The 25560-nt window shown below is 44.3% G+C and overlaps 1 protein-coding gene across 3 annotated transcripts in view; it reads right to left on the bottom strand.

Moving 5' to 3' along the window:
* LOC121451518 (UV radiation resistance-associated protein) overlaps positions 1–25560 on the bottom strand; it is a 213600-nt gene that overhangs the window by 67996 nt on the left and 120044 nt on the right. For all 3 annotated transcript variants that reach the window (XM_041657127.1, XM_041657107.1, XM_041657116.1), the window contains one exon: positions 22648–22813. In XM_041657127.1, coding sequence (XP_041513061.1) covers positions 22648–22813 — 166 coding nt within the window. The remainder of the gene's footprint in view (positions 1–22647; positions 22814–25560) is intronic.

Genomic DNA, 25560 nt, shown 5'->3' with positions numbered 1-25560 from the left:
GAGCCAGGTGAAACCAAGGCTTGCTTTTCCCTTCCCTCATGCCTCCCTAAATTAGACCAAAAGTTTGGACGGCAGGGAGCCAGCGGAGAGAGTACAACAACCTAACCCAGCATGGTAAAGTCAATAACAAAATTAAGAGTGTCTGGGTGCGAGGGCAGGAGAAAATCCCCAGGAAAAAGTGACTAATAGACACGTCTAGCGGAGCAGAAGTCAGCTCCGCCTCCTGCAGCTCCAGCCAGGGGGACTCAACCCTGGCCACGGTGAGCAGGGCATCTTGGATTCAGATCCTCCTCGTCTCTCCTGCGGCCCTTGCAGTCCCAAGTCCTGGCCAGTGTTGGCACATCACGTGGCAGCTGGCACTCATACCAGGCTTTGTTTTACGATCATACATTTTTTTACTAGGCTGTCTGGTGCCAGGTAAATGCTCATCCAACAATTTATATTAGTTTACCAACAAACTAATGAAATCATAAAACACTTAAAAAGCCATGCTTACTTGTACAAACATGACATATGTTTGTGGCTCTAAAAGTAGGAGCATTTTACAAGCCTGGTTAGATAAAAATTTCATTTGTATGTTTACTAGCTAAAATACAGGAACTCTATCCTCAGTTCCTAGATTCCAGCACCAATAACTCTCAACACTTCCATCCCCACCCCGGGTTGTACTCTATTGTTTGTAATTAATACCCTTCTAGTCCTGTTTGACTGAATGGCTTGGAAATGCTCTAAGTGGGATAGGGGGGCTCACTTCTTCCCCACATGCCCGCACGTCCCTTACAAACAACCACTATTACAGCCATGAGGAGATTATTTTTGAGCCAAGGCACACAATGTATGATTACTGCATGCTTCTCTTGAAGTTGGCTTCCATGAGTTCATAGGCACCTACCTAGGTTTATAGATTTCCTTCCGTTTATCTTACGTTTATCTGTGTGTCTAGTCTCTTCCCAGACCTGAACGTGGTGAAATTCCCGTCTTGCTGTGATTAGAACCTTCAGTGCTCTCCTGGCTCCCTTTCTGCTGAGCCCTCCATTCCCTGGCCCTGCTGGTCCCGGGGAGCCGAGGTGCTGTGTCCCTGACCCTCAGACCCCTCCCCATCACACTCCACAGCACTGGGCTCTCTCCTCTTCATGCCTGTATGCTAACAAAGTCCACCTTCCAGGAGGTTCCTAGGAGAGATGTGGAGGTAGCTTCGGTCTTCCTTTTTAGTTCTGTTGAAGGAACAAAGGTCTAGCCCCTCCTTATAAGGGCCCCAGGATAGACCAAAGCACAACTCTACCAAAGCTCTCTTAAGGACCAGTGAGTTTATTGGCTTTACTAAGCCTCGGTGTCCCCAGAGCTGCCACGCACTTGGAAAGCCTCAACCAGCATGGATGACCTAGTTGGGGCCTTAGACATTTCTGAGGGTAAATTATTTCTACAGCCTAGATTTATCTGTCAAATTAATCATCACCCCAATATACAGGTAGTGTTTGTGTGTGGGGGGTTAGTTTTCAGACACATAAGCCTTTGGTGCACAGTGCTGTCCACTGAACAAAACCGCTGTCTCCATCAGAACTGCTGGACCGACTCAACAGGTGACCCTCGAGGTCAGGCCCATTGAGCTCCTTCTCTTTGAGGGGGTCATTGCACCCCACCAGATGTTCCAGCTGATCCCTCCTGCACCTCACTGCCAGCTGTAGGCAACTCTGCCCCAATTGCATGTGGTCTCATGGTCCTGGGAAATGCCAGAACACAGACTGTGGAGGTTAAATGAAGAGGGTAGACTTTTCTTCTGTGCACACTTCTGTACACTCACTAAGTACACTGTTTGCTTATTTATCACAGAACTAATGCTCCTTTAAATCCAGTACCCAAATCAAAAACAAAAACAAAAAAACAAAACAAAACAACAAAAAACCAAAGTAGTGCCAGCATGCAGGTCAAAGTAAAATTTCTACCAAAAGTACTCAGCAGAACTCTCTAGAACTCAATTCCCGAGCCAACTATTGGAGCGGGGGCAGAGTCACCAGGACTGGAACAAAGCCAGCTGCTGCCGCCCACGGTGTCCCCATAGCCGCAGCTTTGAACACCTGAGTCCCCGTGGATGTCACCTCAGGTGCTTCTGTGGGTCATGAGGCATGCACACACATCGTTCTGTGATTTACCTCCTCATTTGTGGTCTTCTGAGAATGTTTCAGATAGCAACATCTAGTCCATTCCTCTGACCTCCCATTTAGCATTTCATGGTTAGTCTAGGACGACTCAAAGTTCCGAGTGACTGCATTGCTCTTAAAATTCATAGCTCTAGAATATAATACTACACCTGTTTGCAGATTCTGAGTCACCTTGGCTAGGCTGGAAACCAACGTTCAGATGGATCCAGGTTAGTTGAGCAAAGATAACTGCAGAGGGCTGGGTAGCTGAGCCATTACGTTGAAGGCCGTGGGGATTGGACACAGTAGGACACAGGCTGCTGAGAGATTTGCTCTCTATGCCCCTATTCTGCATGTAGCTCTCTCCTACTGACTAGCAGATGCCATGTGGGTTCCTGTGGTCTCCACCTGATTTCCTCTGTGGTTCCACTTGCGCTGGAGGGATCTACCTGCCTTCCTGGTCTCCACCTGACTCCCTCTGTGGTTCCACTCCATGCTGGAGGGATCTACCCTGCCTTCCAAACCCTGGACTGAACTGACCGTCCGCACCAGGGCTTCCACAGGGAGGGGGAGCGGTTCTCACCAGTCCTCCGACTCTGCTTTTAGAATTTCTAGCTCTGCAGCTCCCACAGCTGCGCAGAACCGTATTTCCATGATAAACCCAGCCACTGCAATAATTATATTGACTCTGTTGTCCTGACTAAAATCTAGTTGATTTAATACCTTTGGTAATTTTCTGACTGAGCCATTCATTGCCACAACTATTTGTTCCTCTTCTCTCTTCCCCCTTTCCTACTTAGGTGCTCAAACTTTTATTCATACAAACAGAGGGAAGCTCTCTCCTGTCTGGTTTTGGATTAAACACGCAGGTGTCCTCTAAGTTTTGAGCACTGTATCCCTGATATACTTTCACATAGCTGTTGGCCAGACTTCCTACGGTTGTACTAATGTGTATAGAAATTGCTGGGAATTTGCTATTTTACACAAACCTGGCCTGCAACTTGTGGTATTCCTCCTGCCTCGGCCTCTAGAGGAGGGATTATGGTCATGTGCCGCCACTCAGCATTAATCATTCTTAATGTCAAAGGGCCTCCACCAACCAGCTCTTGCCTGCTGACGGGCACCTTTTGTCTCTTCGCTTGCAAATGCAGGTTCGTGGCTTTGCTCGCTGCAGATCTGGCTTCGCTGCTGTGTGCGCCGGCCTCACAGGCCACGGCTGCTCTGCTTGGTGGATCGCCGATGGCATTTGATGACACACAAGGAAAACCGGCTTCCAATCCCTGTAGAGGAGGACTTCAAACGCGGCTTAGAGGGAAGTGTCAGAGCGCTAACAACTCAGAGGGGTGTGTGTAAGGCGCACGTCGAGTGCGGCCGCTCTTCTGGATCACACACCCACAGTTCTCTGTTTATTTCATGAACTCTGACTCGAATTTTATGAATGTTATTTCCTCCATTATCTTCTGAGAATTCTCGATATCCTTTCTTCAGTCTTTTTTTAGAGTTCTGTTATTTCTGTCTCCGCGCTGCATGGATTCTCCTGCGCTCAAGCCCGTTCCCCACAGGCCTTGGTTTCCTCTCTGCGGTTTTTATGCTGTGCTCACTCCCTCCAGACAAGGAGGTGACGCTGCCTTGGACTGCCCATAACTCATTGCCCTACAACGCTGCTCCCAACAGCATCAGTGATGTGGGGTCAGATGATTCAGGGGTTTGTGGCCGCAGAAGAGGCCCTGCCCACCAGCATGTTCCCTTGCGCCCAGTCGGAGAGGCAGGTTGTCCCCAGCTGAGAACCACGGCCATACTGGTATTTTGCAGTGGATTGGTGCACAGGATGGCACTTGGCACCACGGGGATTCAGCTTCCTTCCCCAATCACGGCCTTTAGCTTTGCCCTGATGGGGAAGCATGATCCCAGCTCTTCGCCTCACAAAGGTGACTGGGCTCTGCTCATCTCATGTGTGGTTTGATGACTCCTAGGTTTCCTCCTCTGTTCTCTCAAAAGACCAAGATCCCAGGCCCGTCTGCCGCTTGCTGAATCCAGTGCCGTGGGGGCTGAATCTCCCTACCCCCCTATGCTGGGATTGAACCCGGAAACCTCAAATGTACCACGCAAGTGCCCTGTCACTGAGCGGCATCACGGCCAGCTTCTCTCACATGCTTCTTCACAATCAATTTTCTCTCCATTACTGTCTACACAGAGGTAGAACCTGGGTGGGAGGGATTCTTTCAGGATAGGTGGCCAATCTGCATCCTCTCCGAAAGGACCAACGTCCTCTCAGACCTCTGGGGAAAAGAACATGCTATTTACCACACTGTTTAACCAACTTACGAACCTCTCATTTTGCGATTTATGCAGAAACCACAAAATAATAAAACAAATTCTTACATCTTTCAGAAGAAATACCACTTGTCAAGTTCACTGCCGGGAGGTGACTTCTAAAAGGCTTTTGGTGACAAAATTTCTAGGCGGGAAATGACAAAATCCTCAAAAATAAATAAATAAATAAATCCTAAAAAAAAGGATAAGTAAATAAATAAATTTCTAGACTGGAGGGGGCTGGAGAGATGGCTCAGAGGGTAAGAGCATTGCCTGCTCTTCCAAAGGCCCTGAGTTCAATTCCCGGCAACCACATGGTGGCTCACAACCATCTGTAATGAGGTCTGGTGCCCTCTTCTGGCCTGCAGGCATACACACAGAAGGAATATTGTATACATAATAAATAAATAAAAAATATTTAAAAAAAATTTCTAGACTGGAAATGACAAAATCCTCAAAAATAAATATGACACTGTGGAATATTTTGCAAGAGAAGCTGCCTGGATAAATTCATGTCATCCAAACATTTAAAAAGCTCAAGCAGAGGTGTCAATCAAACTGCAAGAGATCTGCCACTTCTCGTTAGCTTATGAAACTTATGTTTGTACAAATTAAAATAATAAAATGCTTCAGCTGCTTATTGGTGCATTTAATTAAGTTCCAACAGTGAGTTCCTACAGTTAGCACTTCTAATATTTCATCACTAGGCTCTCCAGTCTGTGAGCCTGGGAGCCATCATTTATAGTAATGGGAGTTACTAACAAGCATCATGGGAAGAATTAATTCTTTTCTAAGTCTTTAAAAAGGGTTTCTATTAATATGAGTAACACTCAACATTCTAGGCATTATTAACACCAGTGTTGGCTCAAAAGGAAATATGGAGACCCGCTACTATAAATTTAAAACCAATCCAGAAGCTAAAAGGCATATGAAAAATGTATGAGTTATGAGCAAAACTAGCCACCCACATCAGCACCATGCTCAGTGAGGGGAGGGAGAAGCTATGCCCAAGAAATGTGGGGCACGGCCCATGGAGGCCTCAAAGTGAATAAAGCAAACAATGACGCAGAGATGGAGGTTCTGAAGAGGTCGGTACGGATATCAGCCACACCACTGCGTGTTAGAAGAGGTCGGTACAGATATCAGCCACACCACTGCGTCTTAGAAGAGGTCGGTACAGATATCAGCCACACCACTTCATGTTAGAAGGTACTGATATCAGCCAAGCCACTGCGTGTTAGAAGGGGTCGGTACAGATATCAGCCACGCCACTGCGCGTTAGAAGGTATGGATATCAGCCAAGCCACTGCGTGTTAGAAGGGGTCGGTACAGATATCAGCCACGCCACTGCGTGTGAGTCTCTGGGGAAAGCAGAGATGACCCAGGGACCACCTGTTTAAACATCCACACCACACCAGCAGTTGGTGTTCTCACACACATACATTCTGTGACAGTGGGATGTCAGGAGAGGACTTGTGTAGATTTATCTGCATTTGTTAAATTGCTCTCTCAAATACATGAAAACGTCATTACCAAAGGACCGTTATCTCTCCTCCACATGCTCATTAAATTTGGCTTTAAATAGACATTCTAGTTTTTGTCAGTTTGAGAGATATAAAACAATGTTTCGTGGTTTGAAAACTATTATATTCATTTATTTGTGTGGGGGGATCCAGTCAGATTATCAGAGGTGGGGGCAAGTGCCATCTTGCTGGCCTCTCCTGGGCTTAGTCTGCATTTTCTTGCTTACCAGTGTGGTTATTTTTCTTACAATATTAGATGCTGAAGGTTTGTTCTGCTCTAATACCTACTTAAACACTATGTCCATATTCTACTAGGCTATTTGCTCTTATTACTTTTATGTAAAGATATGAAAAAAATACATTCTGGAGCCAAGAGGACGGCGCACTCAGTGGGAGAACAGGAGTTTGCGTCATAAAGGAGAGGTGGTGACAGGACAGCTGGGGTACCCTGCAACGGACAGTAAAGGCCTCTTTTAGCCAAGGTGGAAGAGAAGGACTGTCTGGAGTTCTCCTCTAACCTCCACACCAGGGCTGTAGCCAGACGCTGGGGCCTATGCACGCCCCCACAGCCACGCTGAAAGACAGACAGACAGACAGACAGACAGACACACACACACACAACACACACACATCTTCTGGGCAGACTTTGGGTTACTCTGTGGGTTTAAAGTATTTCTCTTGATCTGTGGCTTGCTTTTTCATTCTGTTTTGTTTTGTTTATAAGCAAGCTGCTTTTCCTCTTCAATGCAACCAAACTTAAGGAATCTTTCTCATGGTATGGGCTGTTTCTGTGGTTGACTTAAGAAATCCTTTCTGTTCCAGAAAGCCGACAAACTCATGGAAACTGAACAGTCAACTACTGAACCACACCTGGGTTAAGGAAGAAATCAAGAAGGAAATTAAAGTCTTCCTGGAATTCAATGAAAATAGAGAAACAACATACTCAAACCTATGGGACACTATGAAAGCAGTGCTAAGAGGAAAGTTCATAGCACTAAGTGCCCACTTAAAGAAAACAGAGAAAGCATACATCGGAGACTTAACAGCATACCTGAAAGCTTTAGAAAAAAAAGAAGCAGACACGCCCAGGAGGAGCAGAAGACTGGAAATAATCAAACTGAGGGCGGAAATCAACAAAATAGAAACGCAGAAAACAGTCCAAAGAATCAATGAAACAAAAAGTTGGTTCTTGGAGAAAATCAACAAGATCGACAAACCCCTATCCAAACTAATTAAACGACAGAGAGAGAACACGCAAATAAATAAGATCAGAAATGAAAAGGGGGACATAACCACAGACACAGAGGAAATTCAGAGACTCATTAGATCTTACTACAAAAGCCTGTATGCCGCAAAACTAGAAAATGCAAAAGAAATGGACATGTTTTTAGATAAGTGCCACATACCAAAGCTAAACCAAAACCAGGTGAACGATCTAAATAGACCTGTTAGTCGCGAAGAACTAGAAACCGTTATCAAAAATCTACCTTCCAAAAAAAGCCCAGGACCAGATGGTTTCAATGCAGAATTCTACCAGAACTTCCAAGAAGAGCTAATACCTATACTCCTTAATGTATTTCACAATATAGAAACAGAAGAGTCATTGCCAAATTCCTTTTATGAAGCTACAGTTACCCTGATACCAAAACCACACAAAGACCCAACCAAGAAAGAAAATTACAGGCCTATCTCACTCATGAATATCGACGCAAAAATTCTCAATAAAATACTGGCAAACCGAATCCAAGAACACATTAGAAAAATTATCCATTATGATCAAGTAGGCTTCATCCCAGAGATGCAGGGCTGGTTCAACATACGCAAATCTATCAATGTAATCCAGCATATAAATCAACTGAAAGAAAAAAAAACATATGATCATTTCATTAGATGCTGAAAAAGCATTTGACAAAATTCAACACCCCTTTATGATAAAAGTCTTGGAGAGATTAGGGATACAAGGGTCATACCTAAATATAATAAAAGCTATTTACAGCAAGCCATCAGCTAACATTAAATTAAATGGAGAAAAACTCAAAGCCATCCCACTAAAATCAGGAACACGACAAGGATGTCCACTCTCTCCATACCTCTTCAATATAGTGCTTGAAGTTCTAGCAATAGCAATAAGACAACATAAAGGGATCAAGGGGATTCGTATCGGAAAAGAAGAAGTTAAGCTCTCGTTATTTGCAGATGATATGATAGTATACATAAGCGACCCCAAAAACTCTACCAAAGAACTCCTACAGCTGATAAACACCTTTAGTAATGTGGCAGGATACAAGATCAACTCCAAAAAATCAGTGGCCTTCCTATACACTAAGGATAAGGAAACAGAGAGGGAAATTAGAGAAGCATCACCTTTCACGATAGCCACAAATAGCATAAAATATCTTGGGGTAACTCTGACCAAGGATGTGAAAGATCTATTTGAGAAGAACTTTGAGTCTTTGAAGAAAGAAATTGAAGAGGACACCAGAAAATGGAAAGATCTTCTTTGCTCCTGGATTGGGAGGATCAACATAGTAAAAATGGCAATTCTACCAAAAGCAATCTATAGATTCAATGCAATCCCCATCAAGATCCCATCAAAATTCTTCACAGATCTGGAGAAGACAATAATCAACTTTATATGGAAAAACAAAAAACCCAGGATAGCCAAAACAATCTTATACAACAAAGGAGCGTCTGGAGGCATTACCATCCCTGACTTCAAACTCTACTACAGAGCTACAGTATTGAAAACAGCTTGGTATTGGCATAAAAACAGAGAAGTCGACCAATGGAATCAAATAGAAGACCCTGACATTAACCCACAAACCTATGAACACCTGATTTTTGATAAAGGAGCTAAAAGTATACAATGGAAAAAAGAGAGCATCTTCAACAAATTGTGCTGGCAAAACTGGATGTCAACCTGTAGAAGAATGAAAATAGATCCATATCTATCACCATGCACAAAACTCAAGTCCAAATGGATTAAAGACCTCAATATCAGTCTGAACACACTAAACCTGATAGAAGAGAAAGTGGGAAGTACTCTACAACACATGGGCACAGGAGACCACTTCTTACATACAACCCCAGCAGCACAGACATTAAGGACCTCATTGAATAAATGGGACCTCCTGAGACTGAGAAGCTTCTGTAAAGCAAAGGACACTGTCGCTAAGACACAAAGGCAACCCACTAACTGGGAGATCTTCACCAACCCCGCAACTGACAAAGGTCTGATCTCCAAAATATATAAAGAACTCAAGAAACTAGACTGTAAAAGGCTAACCAACCCAATTATAAAATGGGGCATTGAGCTGAACAGAGAATTCTCAACAGAAGAACTTCAAATGGCCAAAAGACACTTAAGGTCATGCTCAACTTCCTTAGCGATCAGGGAAATGCAAATCAAGACAACTTTAAGATACCATCTTACACCTGTCAGAATGGCGAAAATCAAAAACACCAATGATAGCCTTTGTTGGAGAGGTTGTGGAGAAAGGGGTACACTCATCCATTGCTGGTGGGAATGCAAACTTGTGCAACCACTTTGGAAAGCAGTGTGGCGGTTTCTCAGGAAATTTGGGATCAACTTACCCTTGGACCCCACAATACCACTCTTGGGAATATACCCAAGAGAGGCCTTATCATACAACAAAAGTATATGCTCTACTATGTTCATAGCAGCATTGTTTGTCATAGCCAGAACCTGGAAACAACCTAGATGCCCTTCAATGGAAGAATGGATGAAGAAAGTATGGAATATATACATATTAGAGTATTATTCAGCAGTAAGAAACAAGGACTTCTTGAATTTTGCATACAAATGGATGGAAATAGAAAACACTATCCTGAGTGAGGTAAGCCAGACACAAAAAGAGGAACATGGGATGTACTCACTCATATTTGGTTTCTAGCCATAAACCAAGGACATTGAGCCTATAATTAGTGATCCTAGAGAAGCTAAATAAGGAGAACCCAAAGAAAAACATATAGGCATCCTCCTGAATATTAACCTTCAGCAAGCGATGAAAGGAGACAGAGACAGAGACCCACATTGGAGCACAGGACTGAATTCTCAAGGTCCAAATCAGGAGCAGAAGGAGAGAGAGCACGAGCAAGGAACTCAGGACCATGAGGGGTGCACTCACACACTGAGACAATGGGGATGTTCTACTGGGAACTCACCAAGACCAGCTGGCCTGGGTCTGGAAAAGCCTGGGATAAAACCGGACTCTCTGAACATAACGGACAATGAGGACTACTGAGAACTCAAGAACAATGGCACTGGGTTTCTGATCCTACTGCACGTACTGGCTTTGTGGGAGCCTAGGCAGTTTGGATGCTCAACTTACTAGACCTGGATGGAGGTGGGGGGTTCCTTGGACTTCCCACAGGACAGGGAACCCTGATTGCTTTTCGGGCTGAGGGGGGGGGACTTAATTAGGGGAGGGGGAGGGAAATGGGAGGCGGTGGCTGGGAAGAGACAGAAATCTTTAATAAATAAATAAATTAAAAAAAAAAGAAATCCTTTCTGGATTCAAAGTCAAGGAATTCTTAATTCTAAAAACCTGAATCTCATTTTTACTGGAATAAAACAAGTTCAACTGGCAAGGAGCAAGACCGTAACTACCGCGTAGAGTTGGCGAAGACACAGCCATGAACCGACTACTGTGGACCTACAGTGGCCCTACTGTGGACCTACTGTGGACCTACAGTGGACCTATATGGACCTACAGTGGCCCTACTGTGGACCTACACTCTGCATGAATGCTATTGTGCTGCTGCTGACACTTCTCGGAAGCTGTGGTCTTTGGTTTCTCAGGAGTGAACAGGAGCTGATGGTTAAAGCAAACGTTCAGAGAATGAATCTCCCCTAAGTTGTCTCACAGACTGAAGGAGGAGAGCATGAACTCTCTGTAAGAACACACATGGCTTTTATCCTTTAAAAGCCAGGAGGAGCTGGGTGTAGTGACACACAGCACTCAGGGACTACATTGTATGACCTTATCTCAAAAAAGAAAAAGAGACAAGAAAAAACTGAAAACTACCATCACACCACAACTCAAACATAGCTGATCTCTGTTAGGTACAGACAGGAGCAACTGTATGTTTAAATAAAGTTATGTTTATTATAAGCAATGTGATCCAAAATCAATATATATTATTATATTTTGACTGAATTTACTAACTACTAAAGCCTCGTCTGAGTAAATTATTAACTACACAAGCTTCCTTTGAAGGGAATTGGAATTCTTGCTTCAAGACTAAATTAAAAATGCTTTTTCTTTCATCTACACCTAAAAGAAAACACCTGAGCAACTTCCAAAAGTCACTCACCAGACAGGGATGCAGAGCCGGCAGCAGCTGTTCTGGGCAGTGTGCCTGCCCTTTGGTGCCCTCTAGCCTTCGCTGGACTGCTAACCACTGCCAGAGACACTGGCTCGCATGTCTAGGGACCACTCTCTCAAGCATGCTTTTGCTGACTCTTTCCAGTCTGGCTCTGTGCTGGCATCAGCCCCTTCTGCACCAAGAATGGAAGTCTGCAGACCCAAGCGCTGCTGTATGGCACGGCTCATCTGCTAACTGAGATGTCCACTTAGTGACTCAGGAGCAGGCAGCACAGACCGCCCTGGACAGTGGCTCTCATCACAGAGAGGCCGTTTATGGAGAACAGCACCTTGCTCAGGACTGAACGTTCTTTGTTTGTTGTTTTGTTGTTGTTTTCTAGACCACAGTTGCTGAGGGAAATTAAAACTGCAGAACCTGAGAGAGGAGATAAAGAACAGCAACTGTAGGCTCTCCAAGACTACGCCACAGAGCACCGACTGCAGACGCTGGCTTTCGTGTCCTCGCTGCCCCATTCAGTGCTAACCAAAAACCATCAAATGCCTAAGAATGAGAGGAAACAAGAGCACGTCTCGGATGATCCTGGCCAGAGCCCACAGCGCCTATTCGTCATAAGATAATATGAAAGATTCAAAGGCCAGCCCACGGTGCAACACCTCACTGCTACTCTGGGGCCACCTGTGACAAACATGATGTCATGCATTGTAATAATGTAACATGATTTCACTTATACCACAGCCCACCAGTCACTAAAGACATTATCCCTCCGTCCACCTCCCCTCGGAGACTTTCTGAACCTCTATTATGATCTGAATATATTGCAGACCGAGGAGCCGGAGTTCAGGTCGGGGCCACATGTCGTCGTCATCTGGCTTTCCTTTCGGTCCCCCTGTCCCTTCACATCACTGAACTTTAATTTAGTTGGATGCAGAAAACTGAGATGACAAAAATGCTCAGAAGACTTCCTCACCCAGATAATAACATCAGCACTGCTAAGACACTTCATTAAGAGCGACGCACACGATAGGCTTCCCAGTGTCAGCAATGAAACAGCCACGCCGTGCCTCCTGGCTCACATTGCACATTTCCCTCTCAGCGGAATGCCAGATCTTCACAAGGTGTTCATTTCCTGTCTCACCCAGCCACCACCTTCTGCATTTTTATTGTGCTGATCTCTCCTGCCTGCATTTCCATGGGGATTTCTCATTTTAAACATTCTTTGCTCTCATTCCCAACACCACAGGCTTGGCGGTGCGGCCGAGGCCTGGGATCACAGCAAGAGCAGAAGTGAACAGCTCGCTGTGGTCCTCAGGGACTCCATGAAATAACCGTTGTCCTGGCGATAGCATCTCGACTTAAGACTGTGGCCCACAGTGCGCAGGGTCAGGTTACCGAATAGCATTTGCAAAACTGAACATCCCTTTATTCTCTGAACTCAACTTTAAAAAAAAAAAGAAGCTTACTTTTTGAATGTCAGTACAAGGATCTCAGCATGAAATGGAAGTAGTTTAATACTTAGGAAAATGTAGTTCATACACTGCAAATATTTCAGACAAGAATAAAACAAGACAAGTGAGACCAGGCGCAGTGGTACAAAATGTGACCCCAGAATTTATAAGACAGGCTGGAGGACTGGAAGTCTGAGACGAGCCAGGACCTCCACACCTGCCAAAGGGGCTGCAACGAAAAGACTCAGGACTTGGGGGCCCGTGTGGTGAGCCCTTTCACACTCTGGGTCACAGAACAAAGTGCTAGACCTCAGAGTAAAACATCTCTCCACCTTCATGAGAATTAGGCCCATAGGCAATAACTATAAACTTGGCTCAGTATCATCTGAGTTTGGAGGCGTCACAATTTCTCTGTACTTAGAAATCCAGTTCCTAAAAGAAAGCAGATTCCATCAAGTAAAGAGGGAATTCCTGGGATTTGGGAGCTCCAAAAGGAATACACTTACGTATAAAACAAAACAAAACAAACAAACAAATCAAGGAAACGTGAAGAACAGCACTCACATTTCCTGGGTTCTAACAATCCCACTAGGAAAACCCTAGCTTCCCATCTTTTAGAGATCCTCAGAGTCCTTTTGTAGATGTGCCGGGAAGTTTCAAAAGTACCTGCCAACAATACCACCCCATTTCTCCAACTGAAAACAAAGCAAAGAAAAAAAGTAATGATGAAGGATACAATTTCTTTCAAAATGACTTCAAAAATTTGCATTTTAGTGTCAGGGAAGGAAGACACCCTGCAGCTAAACCTTCGTGACAGTCCTTCTGGTTCTGTGGCCGAGTCTGGTGTGCAGTGCACAGCCACAGTGTGGGCAAGGCACCTCTCCAGAGCCATGCTTCTAACTGGCCAGGGAGGGAGCATGGGTTTCCCTCCTCCACACTGTATGAAGGACTGTGAGCTCCGCTATCTCACATGCCACAGCGCGCAGAGGCAGGCAATCTGAAAGGGCAGCAGCGGAGAATCCGAGGCCTCTGGTACATTAACTGTAATCTGTACAATGAGTCATCCAATTCCTATTTTCCATCTCCCATGAAGGCCTGATTTCAGTTAATACCTTGGGGAAAGGTTCATATCAAGCCGAACAGATAGGCGGGAAGTAAGCTGTGTCTAACCTGCTTTCTCAGTGCCTGGGATAGAATAACCATTAGCTAACAGGTTGATTCAATCAGCAAGCATAGTCAATAAATTTATTTCTGCATCTATGTGGTTCCAAAAATGACTTGAAGGATTTTCTAAAACATCGTAAAAATCACCCTGAATGTTTAATAGATCACAAAAAACTAAACATCAACTCTAAAATGCACCATTAACTGAGGTAGTACTAAGTAGATACATAACCCAAGAGTCTACAAATTATAAGATGCAATTCACCTTTAGCGACATTAAAATGCCAAAAATGTACACATTTAGTCAACACAACACAATAGGTTCCAGAAAAGGCAAAGCAGTAGATAGCAAAGTGCATTCACGAAAACGCAATGGCTGTGGCTCTCCTGGCAACACAATTGGATGAAGTCTGGCGGCCACCAGAACTGTTGAGTTGACCACACAGCAGAACGTCCTCAAGGGGCTCACAGAGATGCTCTTTGCAGCACCCCAGGTAAGACAGGGCAGGAAGATGAGAAAAACAGACAGTATAAACAACTACTTGGAAATATTCCAAAAATTAGAAAAAGAAATTTTTATTAAGAGACCACTCAAAATAAATAAGGCACAAATGCACAAACAGTAAATCCCAGGAAGTAAGTATTCACCAAAAAAGTACATAGCTTATCTAAAGAAAGAATACTAAACATTCCTCTAAGAGCCCTTCTTCAAGCTTCTAAAATGATTCTCCCATATAATTCACATTAAGTCAGATTATTATGTAGCAACTTGATAAAATCTGGAGGGACATCTACTATCAATAATATAAATACAATAATATAGATACAAGAGGGTAGAGGGAGCCGTGCTAGCTGAGATGAGGGACTTTATTGTCAGGCAAAGATGCCCACTGTTAAGTCAAGAAACTGGAAGTTGATGCCCAGGACCCTTATGGAAAGAACCGACTCTCAAATTGTTACCTGACCTTCATGTGCACATCATGGAACACGGGCACATGTGTAGGTGTAACACATACACATGCACATGTGAGTGCGTGTTCACACACATGCATGTACACGATGCAATAAATAAATGTAAACAGAAAAAAAGAGACTTTTAAGGTACTCTTTTTCAAGTATGTATCTGGTCATGGTCATCTCTCTTGCTTAATATACAACAGAGATCCCTTCATTCCTTATAAGTGATGTTTTTCATCACTAAATTCGATGATGTCAGAGAAAACAGTGGAGGGGATTACTTGAAGGGCCTGACTCTCTAAAAAGAAAAAAAAATCACTAAAAAATTAAGCAAAAACGTCAGAACTCTGAAAAATAGTCTGGTTTCCACCAGCCAAATGAACACTGCCATCAGGCAGGAAGAGGGGAGCGGGAGGAAGTAAAGCCTATTTTACCCTACAAAAACTGGCTTATCTCGACTTGCCTAGGGGCTGCCTGTAGGACTCAGAACTCAGTGCTGAGAAGCAGCTAAGTGGTCAAGTCAGTCGAAAGGGAAACAACCTGTGCACAACCTCTGGAGGCAAACCCGGGGCAGCGTCTCAGTGTGCCGAGGACTAACGTACAAATGGCAACTGATGTAACTTGTGAGGACACAAAGTTCTCCTGTATCCCAGGATAGCCAAGGATGACCCTGAACTGCTGACATTCTTACCTGTACCTTCTTGAGTGAGGGTCTTACAACAACAACGAATCCCAACTCTACCAGGGCCAAACTAGCAAAGAAGCTCAGTGAGTAAGGGCGCCTGCTGCCTGCTCACGGCCTGATAGACTGAGATTGATCCCTGGGATATCCCTCCCTCCCCCACTCCGCTACTGTCAAGGTAGAAGAAAAGAATTGACATAAAAATTGTCCTTTGTGGCTGAAGAGATGGCTACATGGTTAAGAACCCTGGCTTCTGCTATTCCAGAGGACCTGAGTTCAACCCCCATCACCCACAAGACAGCTCACAACTGGCTGTAACTCAGTCCCAGTGGACTCTGGCACCCTCTTCTGGCCCTCGCAGGTACTGAATATGCATGGTCCCCAGCCATCAATCCAGGCATACCCAGACACATGAAATAAAAGAAATTTAAGATATTGTCCTTTGACTTTGACGTGCAAACCATGGCACACAAAATAAAAATACTTTAAAAATGTTTTTTAAAAATGGAAAAGATAGTCCAGGCAGATGATAATTAAAAGAGAACTAGGCGTTACTAAATTAAAAGCATAAAAAATAGTCTTTGAGTAAAAAAAATGTTATAAGTGGGCAGATGGGTCATTATATACATCATATATATACAGTCAATCCATAAATGGTTGATGACATCTAGACATATATACAGTGTACAACAGCAATGCAAACTGCAAGAAGCTAATACAGACAGAATGGAGAAAAGACGAAGCAGTTCTTACTCCAAAGGGTTGAATGCTCAGAATAAATCTGCAGTAATGTGCAGGACATCCACACAGGGGCCTTGACTGCACTATAAGCAACCAGACTCAACAGACAATGCAGTACACACAGACACAAACACATGCCATAAAGACGAGGCATTCCAAAGCATGTTCTTCTTTAGTATATGTGAAACACTCCAAGATAAGTCATAAAATAAAAAAATTCGAAAATAAATACATAAAATCAAATAGCATTTCCTTAACTTATGAGTTAATGAAAAAAATCACAAAGGAAATCAGAAAACACGCCGAGACGACACAAAACACAGCATACAAAATAAATGTAGAAATTAATAAATGCCAACAACGTTATTAAAATATCAATATAATTTTACATTATATAAACTAGAAAAAGAAGACAACAATAAACCACCAGTGTTATAGAATATTATTTTAAGATGTGTTCTATTTGCTTATGCAGTGGAATATTTGTTTAATGATGCAAAGATGTGTTCCATTTCTTTATGTTGTATTTGTTTAACTCTGTGAAGCTGTGTTACTTCGCCAGTCTAAACACCTGGTTGGTCTAATAAAGAGATGAACGGCCAATAGCAAGGAAGGAGAAAGGATAGGCGGGGCTGGAAGATAGAGAGATAAATAGGAGGAAATCTGGAAGGACGTGGTCTAGGACAGAAGGAGGAGGAGCCCAGGGGCCACAGAGTAGGGAACCGAGAAAGGTATATAGGATAGAGATAAAAGCAGAGAGGCAAAAATAGATGGGATAATTTAAGAAAAGCTAAGGCTGGGCATTTTTAAGTAATAAAAAGTCTCCATGTATATGGGGGCTGGGTGGCAGGCCCCCCACAAAAGCCAAAGAGTAAAAAACAAAAACAAACAAACAAAAAAACAAGAAAACAACCAACAAATCAGCATAATGAAGGATATTATAAAGAGTTCAGATTATAGAGTATACAAACCAATAGAATCAAATGAAGCAAAGATAGTTCTCTAAAAAGACGACAAAATTGAGAAACCTTTAAACTATGATAAATCAGATATAAAACTGGAGGCAACAACACAGACCTCACAGAAGTAAAATGATGACAAAAAACAGTATAAGCAGTTAACTGCACCAAGACATCAGGCGGACAGCCGGGATGATGTGGGTACATCCTAGAAACACAGTCACTGCACCAAGACATCAGGCGGACAGCCGGGATGATGTGGGTACAGCCTAGAAACACAGTCACTGCACCAAGACATCAGGCGGACAGCCGGGATGATGTGGGTACATCCTAGAAACACAGTCACTGCACCAAGACATCAGGCGGACAGCCGGGATGATGTGGGTACATCCTAGAAATACAGTCACTGCACCAAGACATCAGGCGGACAGCCGGGATGATGTGGGTACAGCCTAGACACACAGCTGAGTGACAGAGTAACTGCAGAGAACTGGAACAGGTGCACAATAAGAAGAAACTTCTCAGTGACTTAGAAACCTCTTTTAAATAAAAGCTCAAGACCAGACAGCTTACTGGTGAATTCAAACAAATATTTAAGACAGGATTAACAGAAACCTTCAAACTTTCCAAAAGTTTGAGTGCGGATCAATTCCTTCCTCATTTTAGGTCAGGTTACTCTGATTTGAAAGCCAGATGCACATTAACAAACAGAAAATGAGAGGCCCACAAATACAGGTGTAAAACTGCGCACAGAGTTCAGCGAGCTGAATCTAAGAGCATGTTCAAAGGGATTCTCGCAGGAACGCATCCGGTGCCACACATCCCGAGCGCTGCACAGCGCACTGAGAGCAGAAGCCATGCAACCCCTTGGCCACTTCATAGGCTGTCCCTTCACGGCAGAACTTCCTGGGCATGGCTGGGGACACTCCTGAAGAAGCATGGGGCTCCTAGGCTGGAGACACAGATGCCTTTCCCACTGTCTCCGGCTGCTCTGCTGAAGTTCTCGCAGGAACAATTAGGTAAGAAGAACAAGACAAAACAAAAAGCATTCAACTTGGAAGGAATTCAGACTTTTTCTGTTCACAGAGACCTATATATAGAGAACTCAAACAATCTGCGAGAGAAATGAGGAAAACAATATAATATACTGAAATATATTTAGCCAAGGGCATGCAAGACTTGTGTATTGAAAAGTATAAAACACTGCCAAGAGGAACTGAAAAGGCCCTGGGTAAAGGCAAGCTCTTACTATTATTAATTGCCAATAAGATGTCAATACTTATCAATAACATGGCCATCCTGCTCTGACCCATGGATTCTATACAATCCCCTTCCAAATCAAAGCGGCTTCTTTCTTTGGAGTTGGCAAGACAGACTCTCCGATTCCTGGGGAATTGCAAAGGGTTTCAAATAGCAAAACAGTATTGCAAAGGAACACATTTGGAGTTCTTTCCCCTCAAAACTGCAAACGTTATTATGGTCCCGGCATAAACACAGATGTGTAGACAACTGGAATAAAAATAAGGGTCTAGAAATAATCCATGGCCAGCTGATTGTTTTTGCAATAAGGATGCCAAGGCCATTCAAGGGAGAAAGAACAGCTTTTCAACACACTATAAATAAAAAAAAAAATACTCCAGAATGGAAGAAACAGTTACCTATAAGAATTAAAATTACAATACTAGTATAGAAAAAGAGAGGATAAATCTTTATGACCTTGGACCAAATGATGGGTTTCAGATTTGACACGAAAAGCTGAAACAACAGAAAAACTGAACTTTATCAGGGCTAAAAGCCTTCTGTGCACCAAGGGAACTAAGAGGGCTGAGAAGCAATGGTTTTAATTGCTTCCTCTTTGCTCATTGATGGAAATTCCCACCCTAGCACTATAGCGATGGTTAAATATGCAATATCTCATCCCAGACCAATGGGCCTAAGAACAGGTTATCAGACATGTGTGCTCACACCACCAAGGAAGAGGACACTGCACACCATGGCTAGGGGTTGCATTCAGGAAAAAAAAAAAGTGAACAGTCAGAACGTTGAGGTGTGACTATGCCAGAAATGTAACCCCAATTCAACAGTGTTGGGAGGTGGAGCCTCTTCTTAAAGGGTGGTGGGGTCAGAAGGACTCTGTGGTCATGAATAGAGTAAAGCTATGGACCTCAACAGGAGGAATCTGGTTTCTTTACATGGCTTTCATCCCTCTCCCTACACGTGAACATGACTTGCTCCTGTCTGGAGGCTGCAGCAAAAGGGACAGGCTTAGCCTCAGGGACAGAGACCATGTCAGGACTGTGAGCCTGAACTTCCTGGTCTTCGGAGCCACGAGATGTTGGGAGCAGTGAGACCCTAGATCCTGAATTTCTTGTAATCCCCTGATCTGAGTGCCTACAGCTGCTCTGAGCACAAGACCTTCAGGAGTTCCTGATGGCAGGAGAGTGGTTTCTGATGGGTTTGGCTGGGGTGTGGCTATCTCTATATAATCTGCCCCTGAACACAATAAAGGGGGCATTCTTGGGGAATTCAAGGATGACCCGTGTCGCTGTCTCTCTTTCTGTGTGTGTCTGTGTATTTTAACCTTCAGCTCCCTTGCCTGAAGCTCACGAACTTGGTGCCAGCGCACAGAGCGCAGACACGGGGGCATGGTGCGCAGTAACGAGACACAAATATCTTGTTTATAAATCTCCCAGCACATGTGCACGCCTGCACACAAGTGCACACTGCTATAATAGCACAAACAGATTCGACATGGGTCTGTTTAGGCACACAAGCACACCGAAGACAGAGGTGAACCCTGGCTGCTAAGTAGGATGTACACAAAGCTTTGCAACTTGAACAACAAAAACAACAACCTAATGAGAAAATGGGCAACAGATAAGGAGATAAACACATGGTCACTGAGCGTAAGAAAAGACAATGAAAACCACGAGGGTGCTTTTCTCGTCTGGAAACACAGAATGGCGCGGCTGCCACGGACAACCCTTTGGCGATCCTCTCAGAGATAAACAGGCTTACTGCACGACCCAGCCACTCCTCGGAGGTGAAGAAATAAAAATGCGCATTCAGCTACGAGTAGATATATCCACGGCGACACTATTCTCAGAGCCACAGGTAGAAATAATCCAGATGTCCATCAAGAGGTGAATGAAGAAACAAGATGTTCTATACACACTTGACAGAAAATTATTGGATCATAAAATGGATGAAGTACGACTGAGCTTCAGCATGGACACATATTGAAGACATTATGCTAACTGAAAGAAGCCAGGAAGAAAAAGGTCACATGCTGTATGGTCCACGTCTATAAAATATCCAGAACAGGAGAATCCACAGCGACAGGAACAGATTGGCGGCTGCCAGGGACTGAGGACGGCCAGGGGTTAGGCCAGGGGTTAGGCGAAACTGTTTAGTGGGCACAGGATTTTATTTGGGGTTTCAGAAGTATAGAGGTGCTAGGTGTGCTATGGTGAAAATGTACTAAAATTACACTGAACACTTAAAATTTTAGATTTTTGTGTTACGTGAATTGCAAATTGATTTTTAAAAAATATCTAAGAAAGGAAAACAACGTCCTGCTCCCTTTGTCAAATGTATACATGGCAGGCTCTCACTCGGTTCTCATGCTTTATAAATGCAAAGCATACTTGGGCTCAGGTCAATCACAACATTGGAAAAGGCACTGGTCTAACTTAGTCAAGTGCTCCTTAGCCGAGAACCATTGTTCTTCCAGACATACAATCATCCCTTACTATCTGAGGGAGACTGCTGCCCACCCCTTCATGGTTGCCAGAACCCGTGAGTCTCAAGTCCCTTATGTAAGCGGCATGGTATGTGCATACAGCCTATGCATACTCTCTGTATGATTTAAAGTATTTCTAAGTTGCTTCTAAGCCCTACTATATGACAACAACCACGTGCCCCCGTAACTCCACTGCTGCACAAAAGAACAGAATGGGTACTCAACACCTGCAAACAAACAGTCAGAGCAACACTGTTGGCGTCTAACAGCCGTTATGCTGGGGCTGGGGAGACAGCTTAGCAGTTGGGGGCACACGCTGCTCTAGCCCGTGGGTGGGGAACTCACATGTATGGATGGAACACACAGATGCCGAGGGCTGGCCACACTGCTAAGCTATCCCGTCAGCGCCCTCTTGGCACAGCAGGCTTTACCTCCAAAGACAGAGACGTTAAACTGCTTTCAAGAACCACCGTATACTTAGCAAGGTCTAATTTTTTGTGCCCTGGAAACGTGATCTTCCCCATCTAGGACAGTGGTTCTCAATCCCACTCCACATCAGGACCACCATTGCTCAACTGTGAGTGTGCTTCCAACAGAGCCAGGCTCTCCGGGACGGGGTCGGGAATCCAGGGGTCAAAAGCTCAGTTTTCAAGACTCTCAAATGACTTTAATGTGCAGTCAGAACAGAGAATAGTTCACCTAGGGTGTTCCTTATCTCCACTCCCTGCCTGGCCACTGGTGTCTTAACTTCCTTTGGCTCCCCCTCTCCCCTGCCCTCCCCTTTCTTGCCCTGACCCTACCTCCCAGACATGGGGGCTGCTGGGATTACAGTTCACAGAGCAGATTTGCTCTGGTGTTTTCTAAATGCCAATTATTTATGTTGGAAAGTAGTATCTTTCTAGAAATTAAGCCATTTGACTGGAATTATCCCCTTACTCTCCAATGCCCGTGTACACATTTGTGCTGGTCCTCCTTTGTCCATTCCCCAAACTGTGATTCCATCTCCTCTCTTCTTTCTAAATCCATCCTTCCAGGGCCCTGGGCACTGAGGCCTGCTCCGTTGTTCAAATGTTTGAAGACCAGGCCTTCTGCCTGCTCTGCATTGCCCCCTTCTCCCCGCCGCACAGCAACACAGCTGATGTCCACCTTCCATGTTGTTTCCTGGGCTTTTGCTAACTGGTCTTCAGCTGTTCACTTGAGACTTAGATAATTTATATTCAAATACCTTTTCTGGTGCAGGAACTTAGGATATAAATTTCCTTGAGCCCAGATACAGCTCTATTCCACCAACTTTGAAAAGCAATATTCTCATTATCATTATGATTCCATTTAAATTTTATACCTTCCTTATGGTTTCTTCTCTTACCTGTAGGTCATTTAAAACTTGTTTGCAATGCTAAGGGTCAAACCAAAACCACAGCACACATGAGCCAGGCACTTTCCCACTAAGTCATACTGCCTGCCACAGCTGGCTTGTTTTGGACAGTCTCGCCATGTTGCGAGGTGTGCTTGACCAAAGTTACCGGTCACATAGAAACTGTCCTCAGTGAGAAGACACTTCTCATCCATGTCCTCACCGTTTCAACCACGTTGCCAATCAGCTTATACCCAAAACAAACAAGAAAGACACTTACTCTCGCTCCTTCTCCGTCAGCTTGTCGTTGATATTATCTTTGATGGTTGATCTGGACCCCTTATGAATGATGGGATATCTGAGGGGTACTTGTAGGAAAAAGGAAATCATGGAGACCAAATGTGCTGTGTAGCCAAGGGCAACGGCAATGCTTCCATCATCTTTTGCTGTAAATTAAAAAAACAAAGGCAATTAAAACAACCACTTACCTCACAAATGTAGCTCTGAGGAGGTCTTATGCAAACACGTGAGAAATAAAACATTAGTCACTTATCTAAAGTATTGAATTTATGCAACTCTAAACACATTACCAAGGCTTGAAATTTTGCCTACTAATTACTCTTAAAGCTATCTCCCAGTGATTAGCGTGTTGAGGTCAACATGTAATACACATCTTACGCAAGAGTTCTCAGTGTGCCCGAATAGCCATTACTTTCTTTTGTCCACTTTAAAGTGGGGAATTAATACTCGAGTCTATCACATAATGTAATGCCATCAGCTCGACAGTGACAAAGACAGGGTCCAAGTGGACAACTTAGTCAAAACCACACTGGTAAAACCCGTAAGCCACAGAGGGAGAGGGAAGACTACGTCTATGCCTCAAAAGACGCTGCTCTCCAAATATTCCAAGTCTGAAGTTGTGGCTGAGCCTGGGATGTCTTCCTGGAGGCTGAACTCTGCCTCCTGCTTTCTAGAAAGAGACTGAAACATTCCGAAGAGCAGAAGGATTGACCTTGAGAAGAAACTCCTTTGGAGGGGAGAGGGGTGCAAGACTCACAGGGGCTCACACTCCGCGACATGGACACTACCCGTTACGGATCTAACACTCCCTTCCTATATGACAAGGTAGGAAAAGGGTCGAAAATTTTCAGAAAGCAACAAAAAGCCTTTTAATGAGCCTCCCAAAGAAGTCAAATGTAAACCGCTAATAGTCAGTACCTCAGTATCTAATGCTTCTCATATTACCAAAGGATAATGGTAACATTAGTTACATTTGCATATTTCTGATTACATACACATCTTTCTTAAGAGAGCAAAGACCTGATTGTGCACCCGATTGTGCATCACCTCCCCGCAGTGGGCAAAACCAAAAGGCATCTTGAAGAGAACTGCACGACAGAAATGAAAATAAATCCAAAGGAATAGCAGACGGTAGAGTCAGGTAACACTGACCTTCTGCTCAGTCCGTCCACGCTCGGCACGGCGGCCACGATACTCCCCGCTCTCCCTATTAAACACCCTATGAAGTTTCCCGTTCCAGGCCATCACACACCTCCAGCCTCACGGTTAAATACTGTGGTGTTAGATTTCCAATATTGAAGCTTTACACTAAAAGGCATTTTAAAAGGACCACGAGCAGAGCCTTACAGGGCCCAGGAGGATCTCAATGCCCTCCAAAGGAAACCCCTGCCTGGTAGGGAAGCCACCGCAGAGCCCCCAGTGGGAACATGCGAGATCATGTGGTTAATTGCGGCAATCGCAGGTCATGCAACCTCAGATGTCACATTCTGTTGCCAGTCATTTCAGCTGAAAACTGAAAGGTTTAAGGTTCTCAGCATTCTGAGATCTGCCAAAGCCAAACCTCGGCCCTCTGAGGTCTGCTTTCCCAGAAGGCATTAATGAGGCCCGCCACACCTAACAGAGGGGAGTATAGGTTTCCTAGGTGGCTCTGGGCAGTAGACAGGGTAGTGAATGATAGCTCTGCTGGTGCAGAGTCAGAGGGAGAGGGGCGGGTTCTGGAGCAATGGGAGGAACTGTAAGACTTAGGTATGTGAGCTGATACTAACACAACAGGGCTCAAGGAGCTTGAGAGCAACTGAAAAACCCACGATTCCCACATAATAGGTATTTCTGAGTTGTTTTTAAAATGTAGGACCCCATTCAAAGCTGGAGCTTTTGTGTAATTTTTATGATTAAAAAAATGCACAAATATATACCAGCTACACAAACATGAATCAATTCAGTGTTCCTTTGAGCCATATGCTGGACAAACTGTTCGTGTTTCAACGCATCTGCACAGTGAGATCTCAAAGCTCTTCCCATCCTGCCTTCCCAAGCCCCGAGGCGTCTGTTAGGGAACCAGGCACCCACTGATCCAGGCAGGACACAACAGTTAAGACTCTAATCTCTGCCACGGCGTCTATGGAATCATTCCATGTTCTCAATGAGACGCTGTTTGACATACGGACTCCCCTTCCCAGGAAATCATGCCTGCATGAGGGACACAGACACAGAGGACATCTGGGTCCCATTACCACAAAAGGTTCTCGTGTTGTAGATTACTTAAGAACACTCAGGCACAAACATTGGGGTTTTTTGTTTTCTGCTCCCCACGTGTCTCAGTCAATGGAACTCAGATGAACGTTCTTTCTGGACACCGTCCTCCCACTGTGCTCAGTGCTCTCTGGCATGCCCTAACCACCACTTTCCCATTCGGGGAAGCATAAATAGTGGGCCCCTTGGTGGAGTTTCGCAAACATGGCTGACCCGTGCAGTGTTAATCCCTGTCTAGCAGAGGCTCTAACACGTGAGAAAATCAGCGGGAAGCCCCTTCCCTAGAATCTCTCCCAGAATGCACACCGGGTCTTTAAAGGCTTGGGAGGTCATTATTCAAAGACCAGGAAGAAAATGGCATCAGGACAGGAATAGAGGCCCTCAGGTTCAGGCAGACTGGTGCTATCTTCAGCTTTGCCACCAGCTGAGTCCTTAGACGGAAATTTTTTAAATTTTTTGACCCTGCAATTCTCATTCATATTCTCTCTCTCACACATAGAAACAAACAATATGCCCAAGGCAATTCTCTGTCCCCAGAGGAGTCTCATGGAACTAAAGCAGCAATATCAAACACCACCGTACTTCTTTGCAATTTTTGAAACAAAGTCTCAGGTACTGGAAGCTGGTTTTGCATTCCTGC

Source organism: Microtus oregoni, unplaced genomic scaffold (assembly GCF_018167655.1).
Source record: "Microtus oregoni isolate MIOR12 unplaced genomic scaffold, Mior012 000000F_ref0000247, whole genome shotgun sequence".
Taxonomy (NCBI): domain Eukaryota; kingdom Metazoa; phylum Chordata; class Mammalia; order Rodentia; family Cricetidae; genus Microtus; species Microtus oregoni.
The sequence above is the reverse complement of the archived record's forward strand: the minus strand, read 5'-3'. Positions and strand labels throughout refer to the sequence as shown.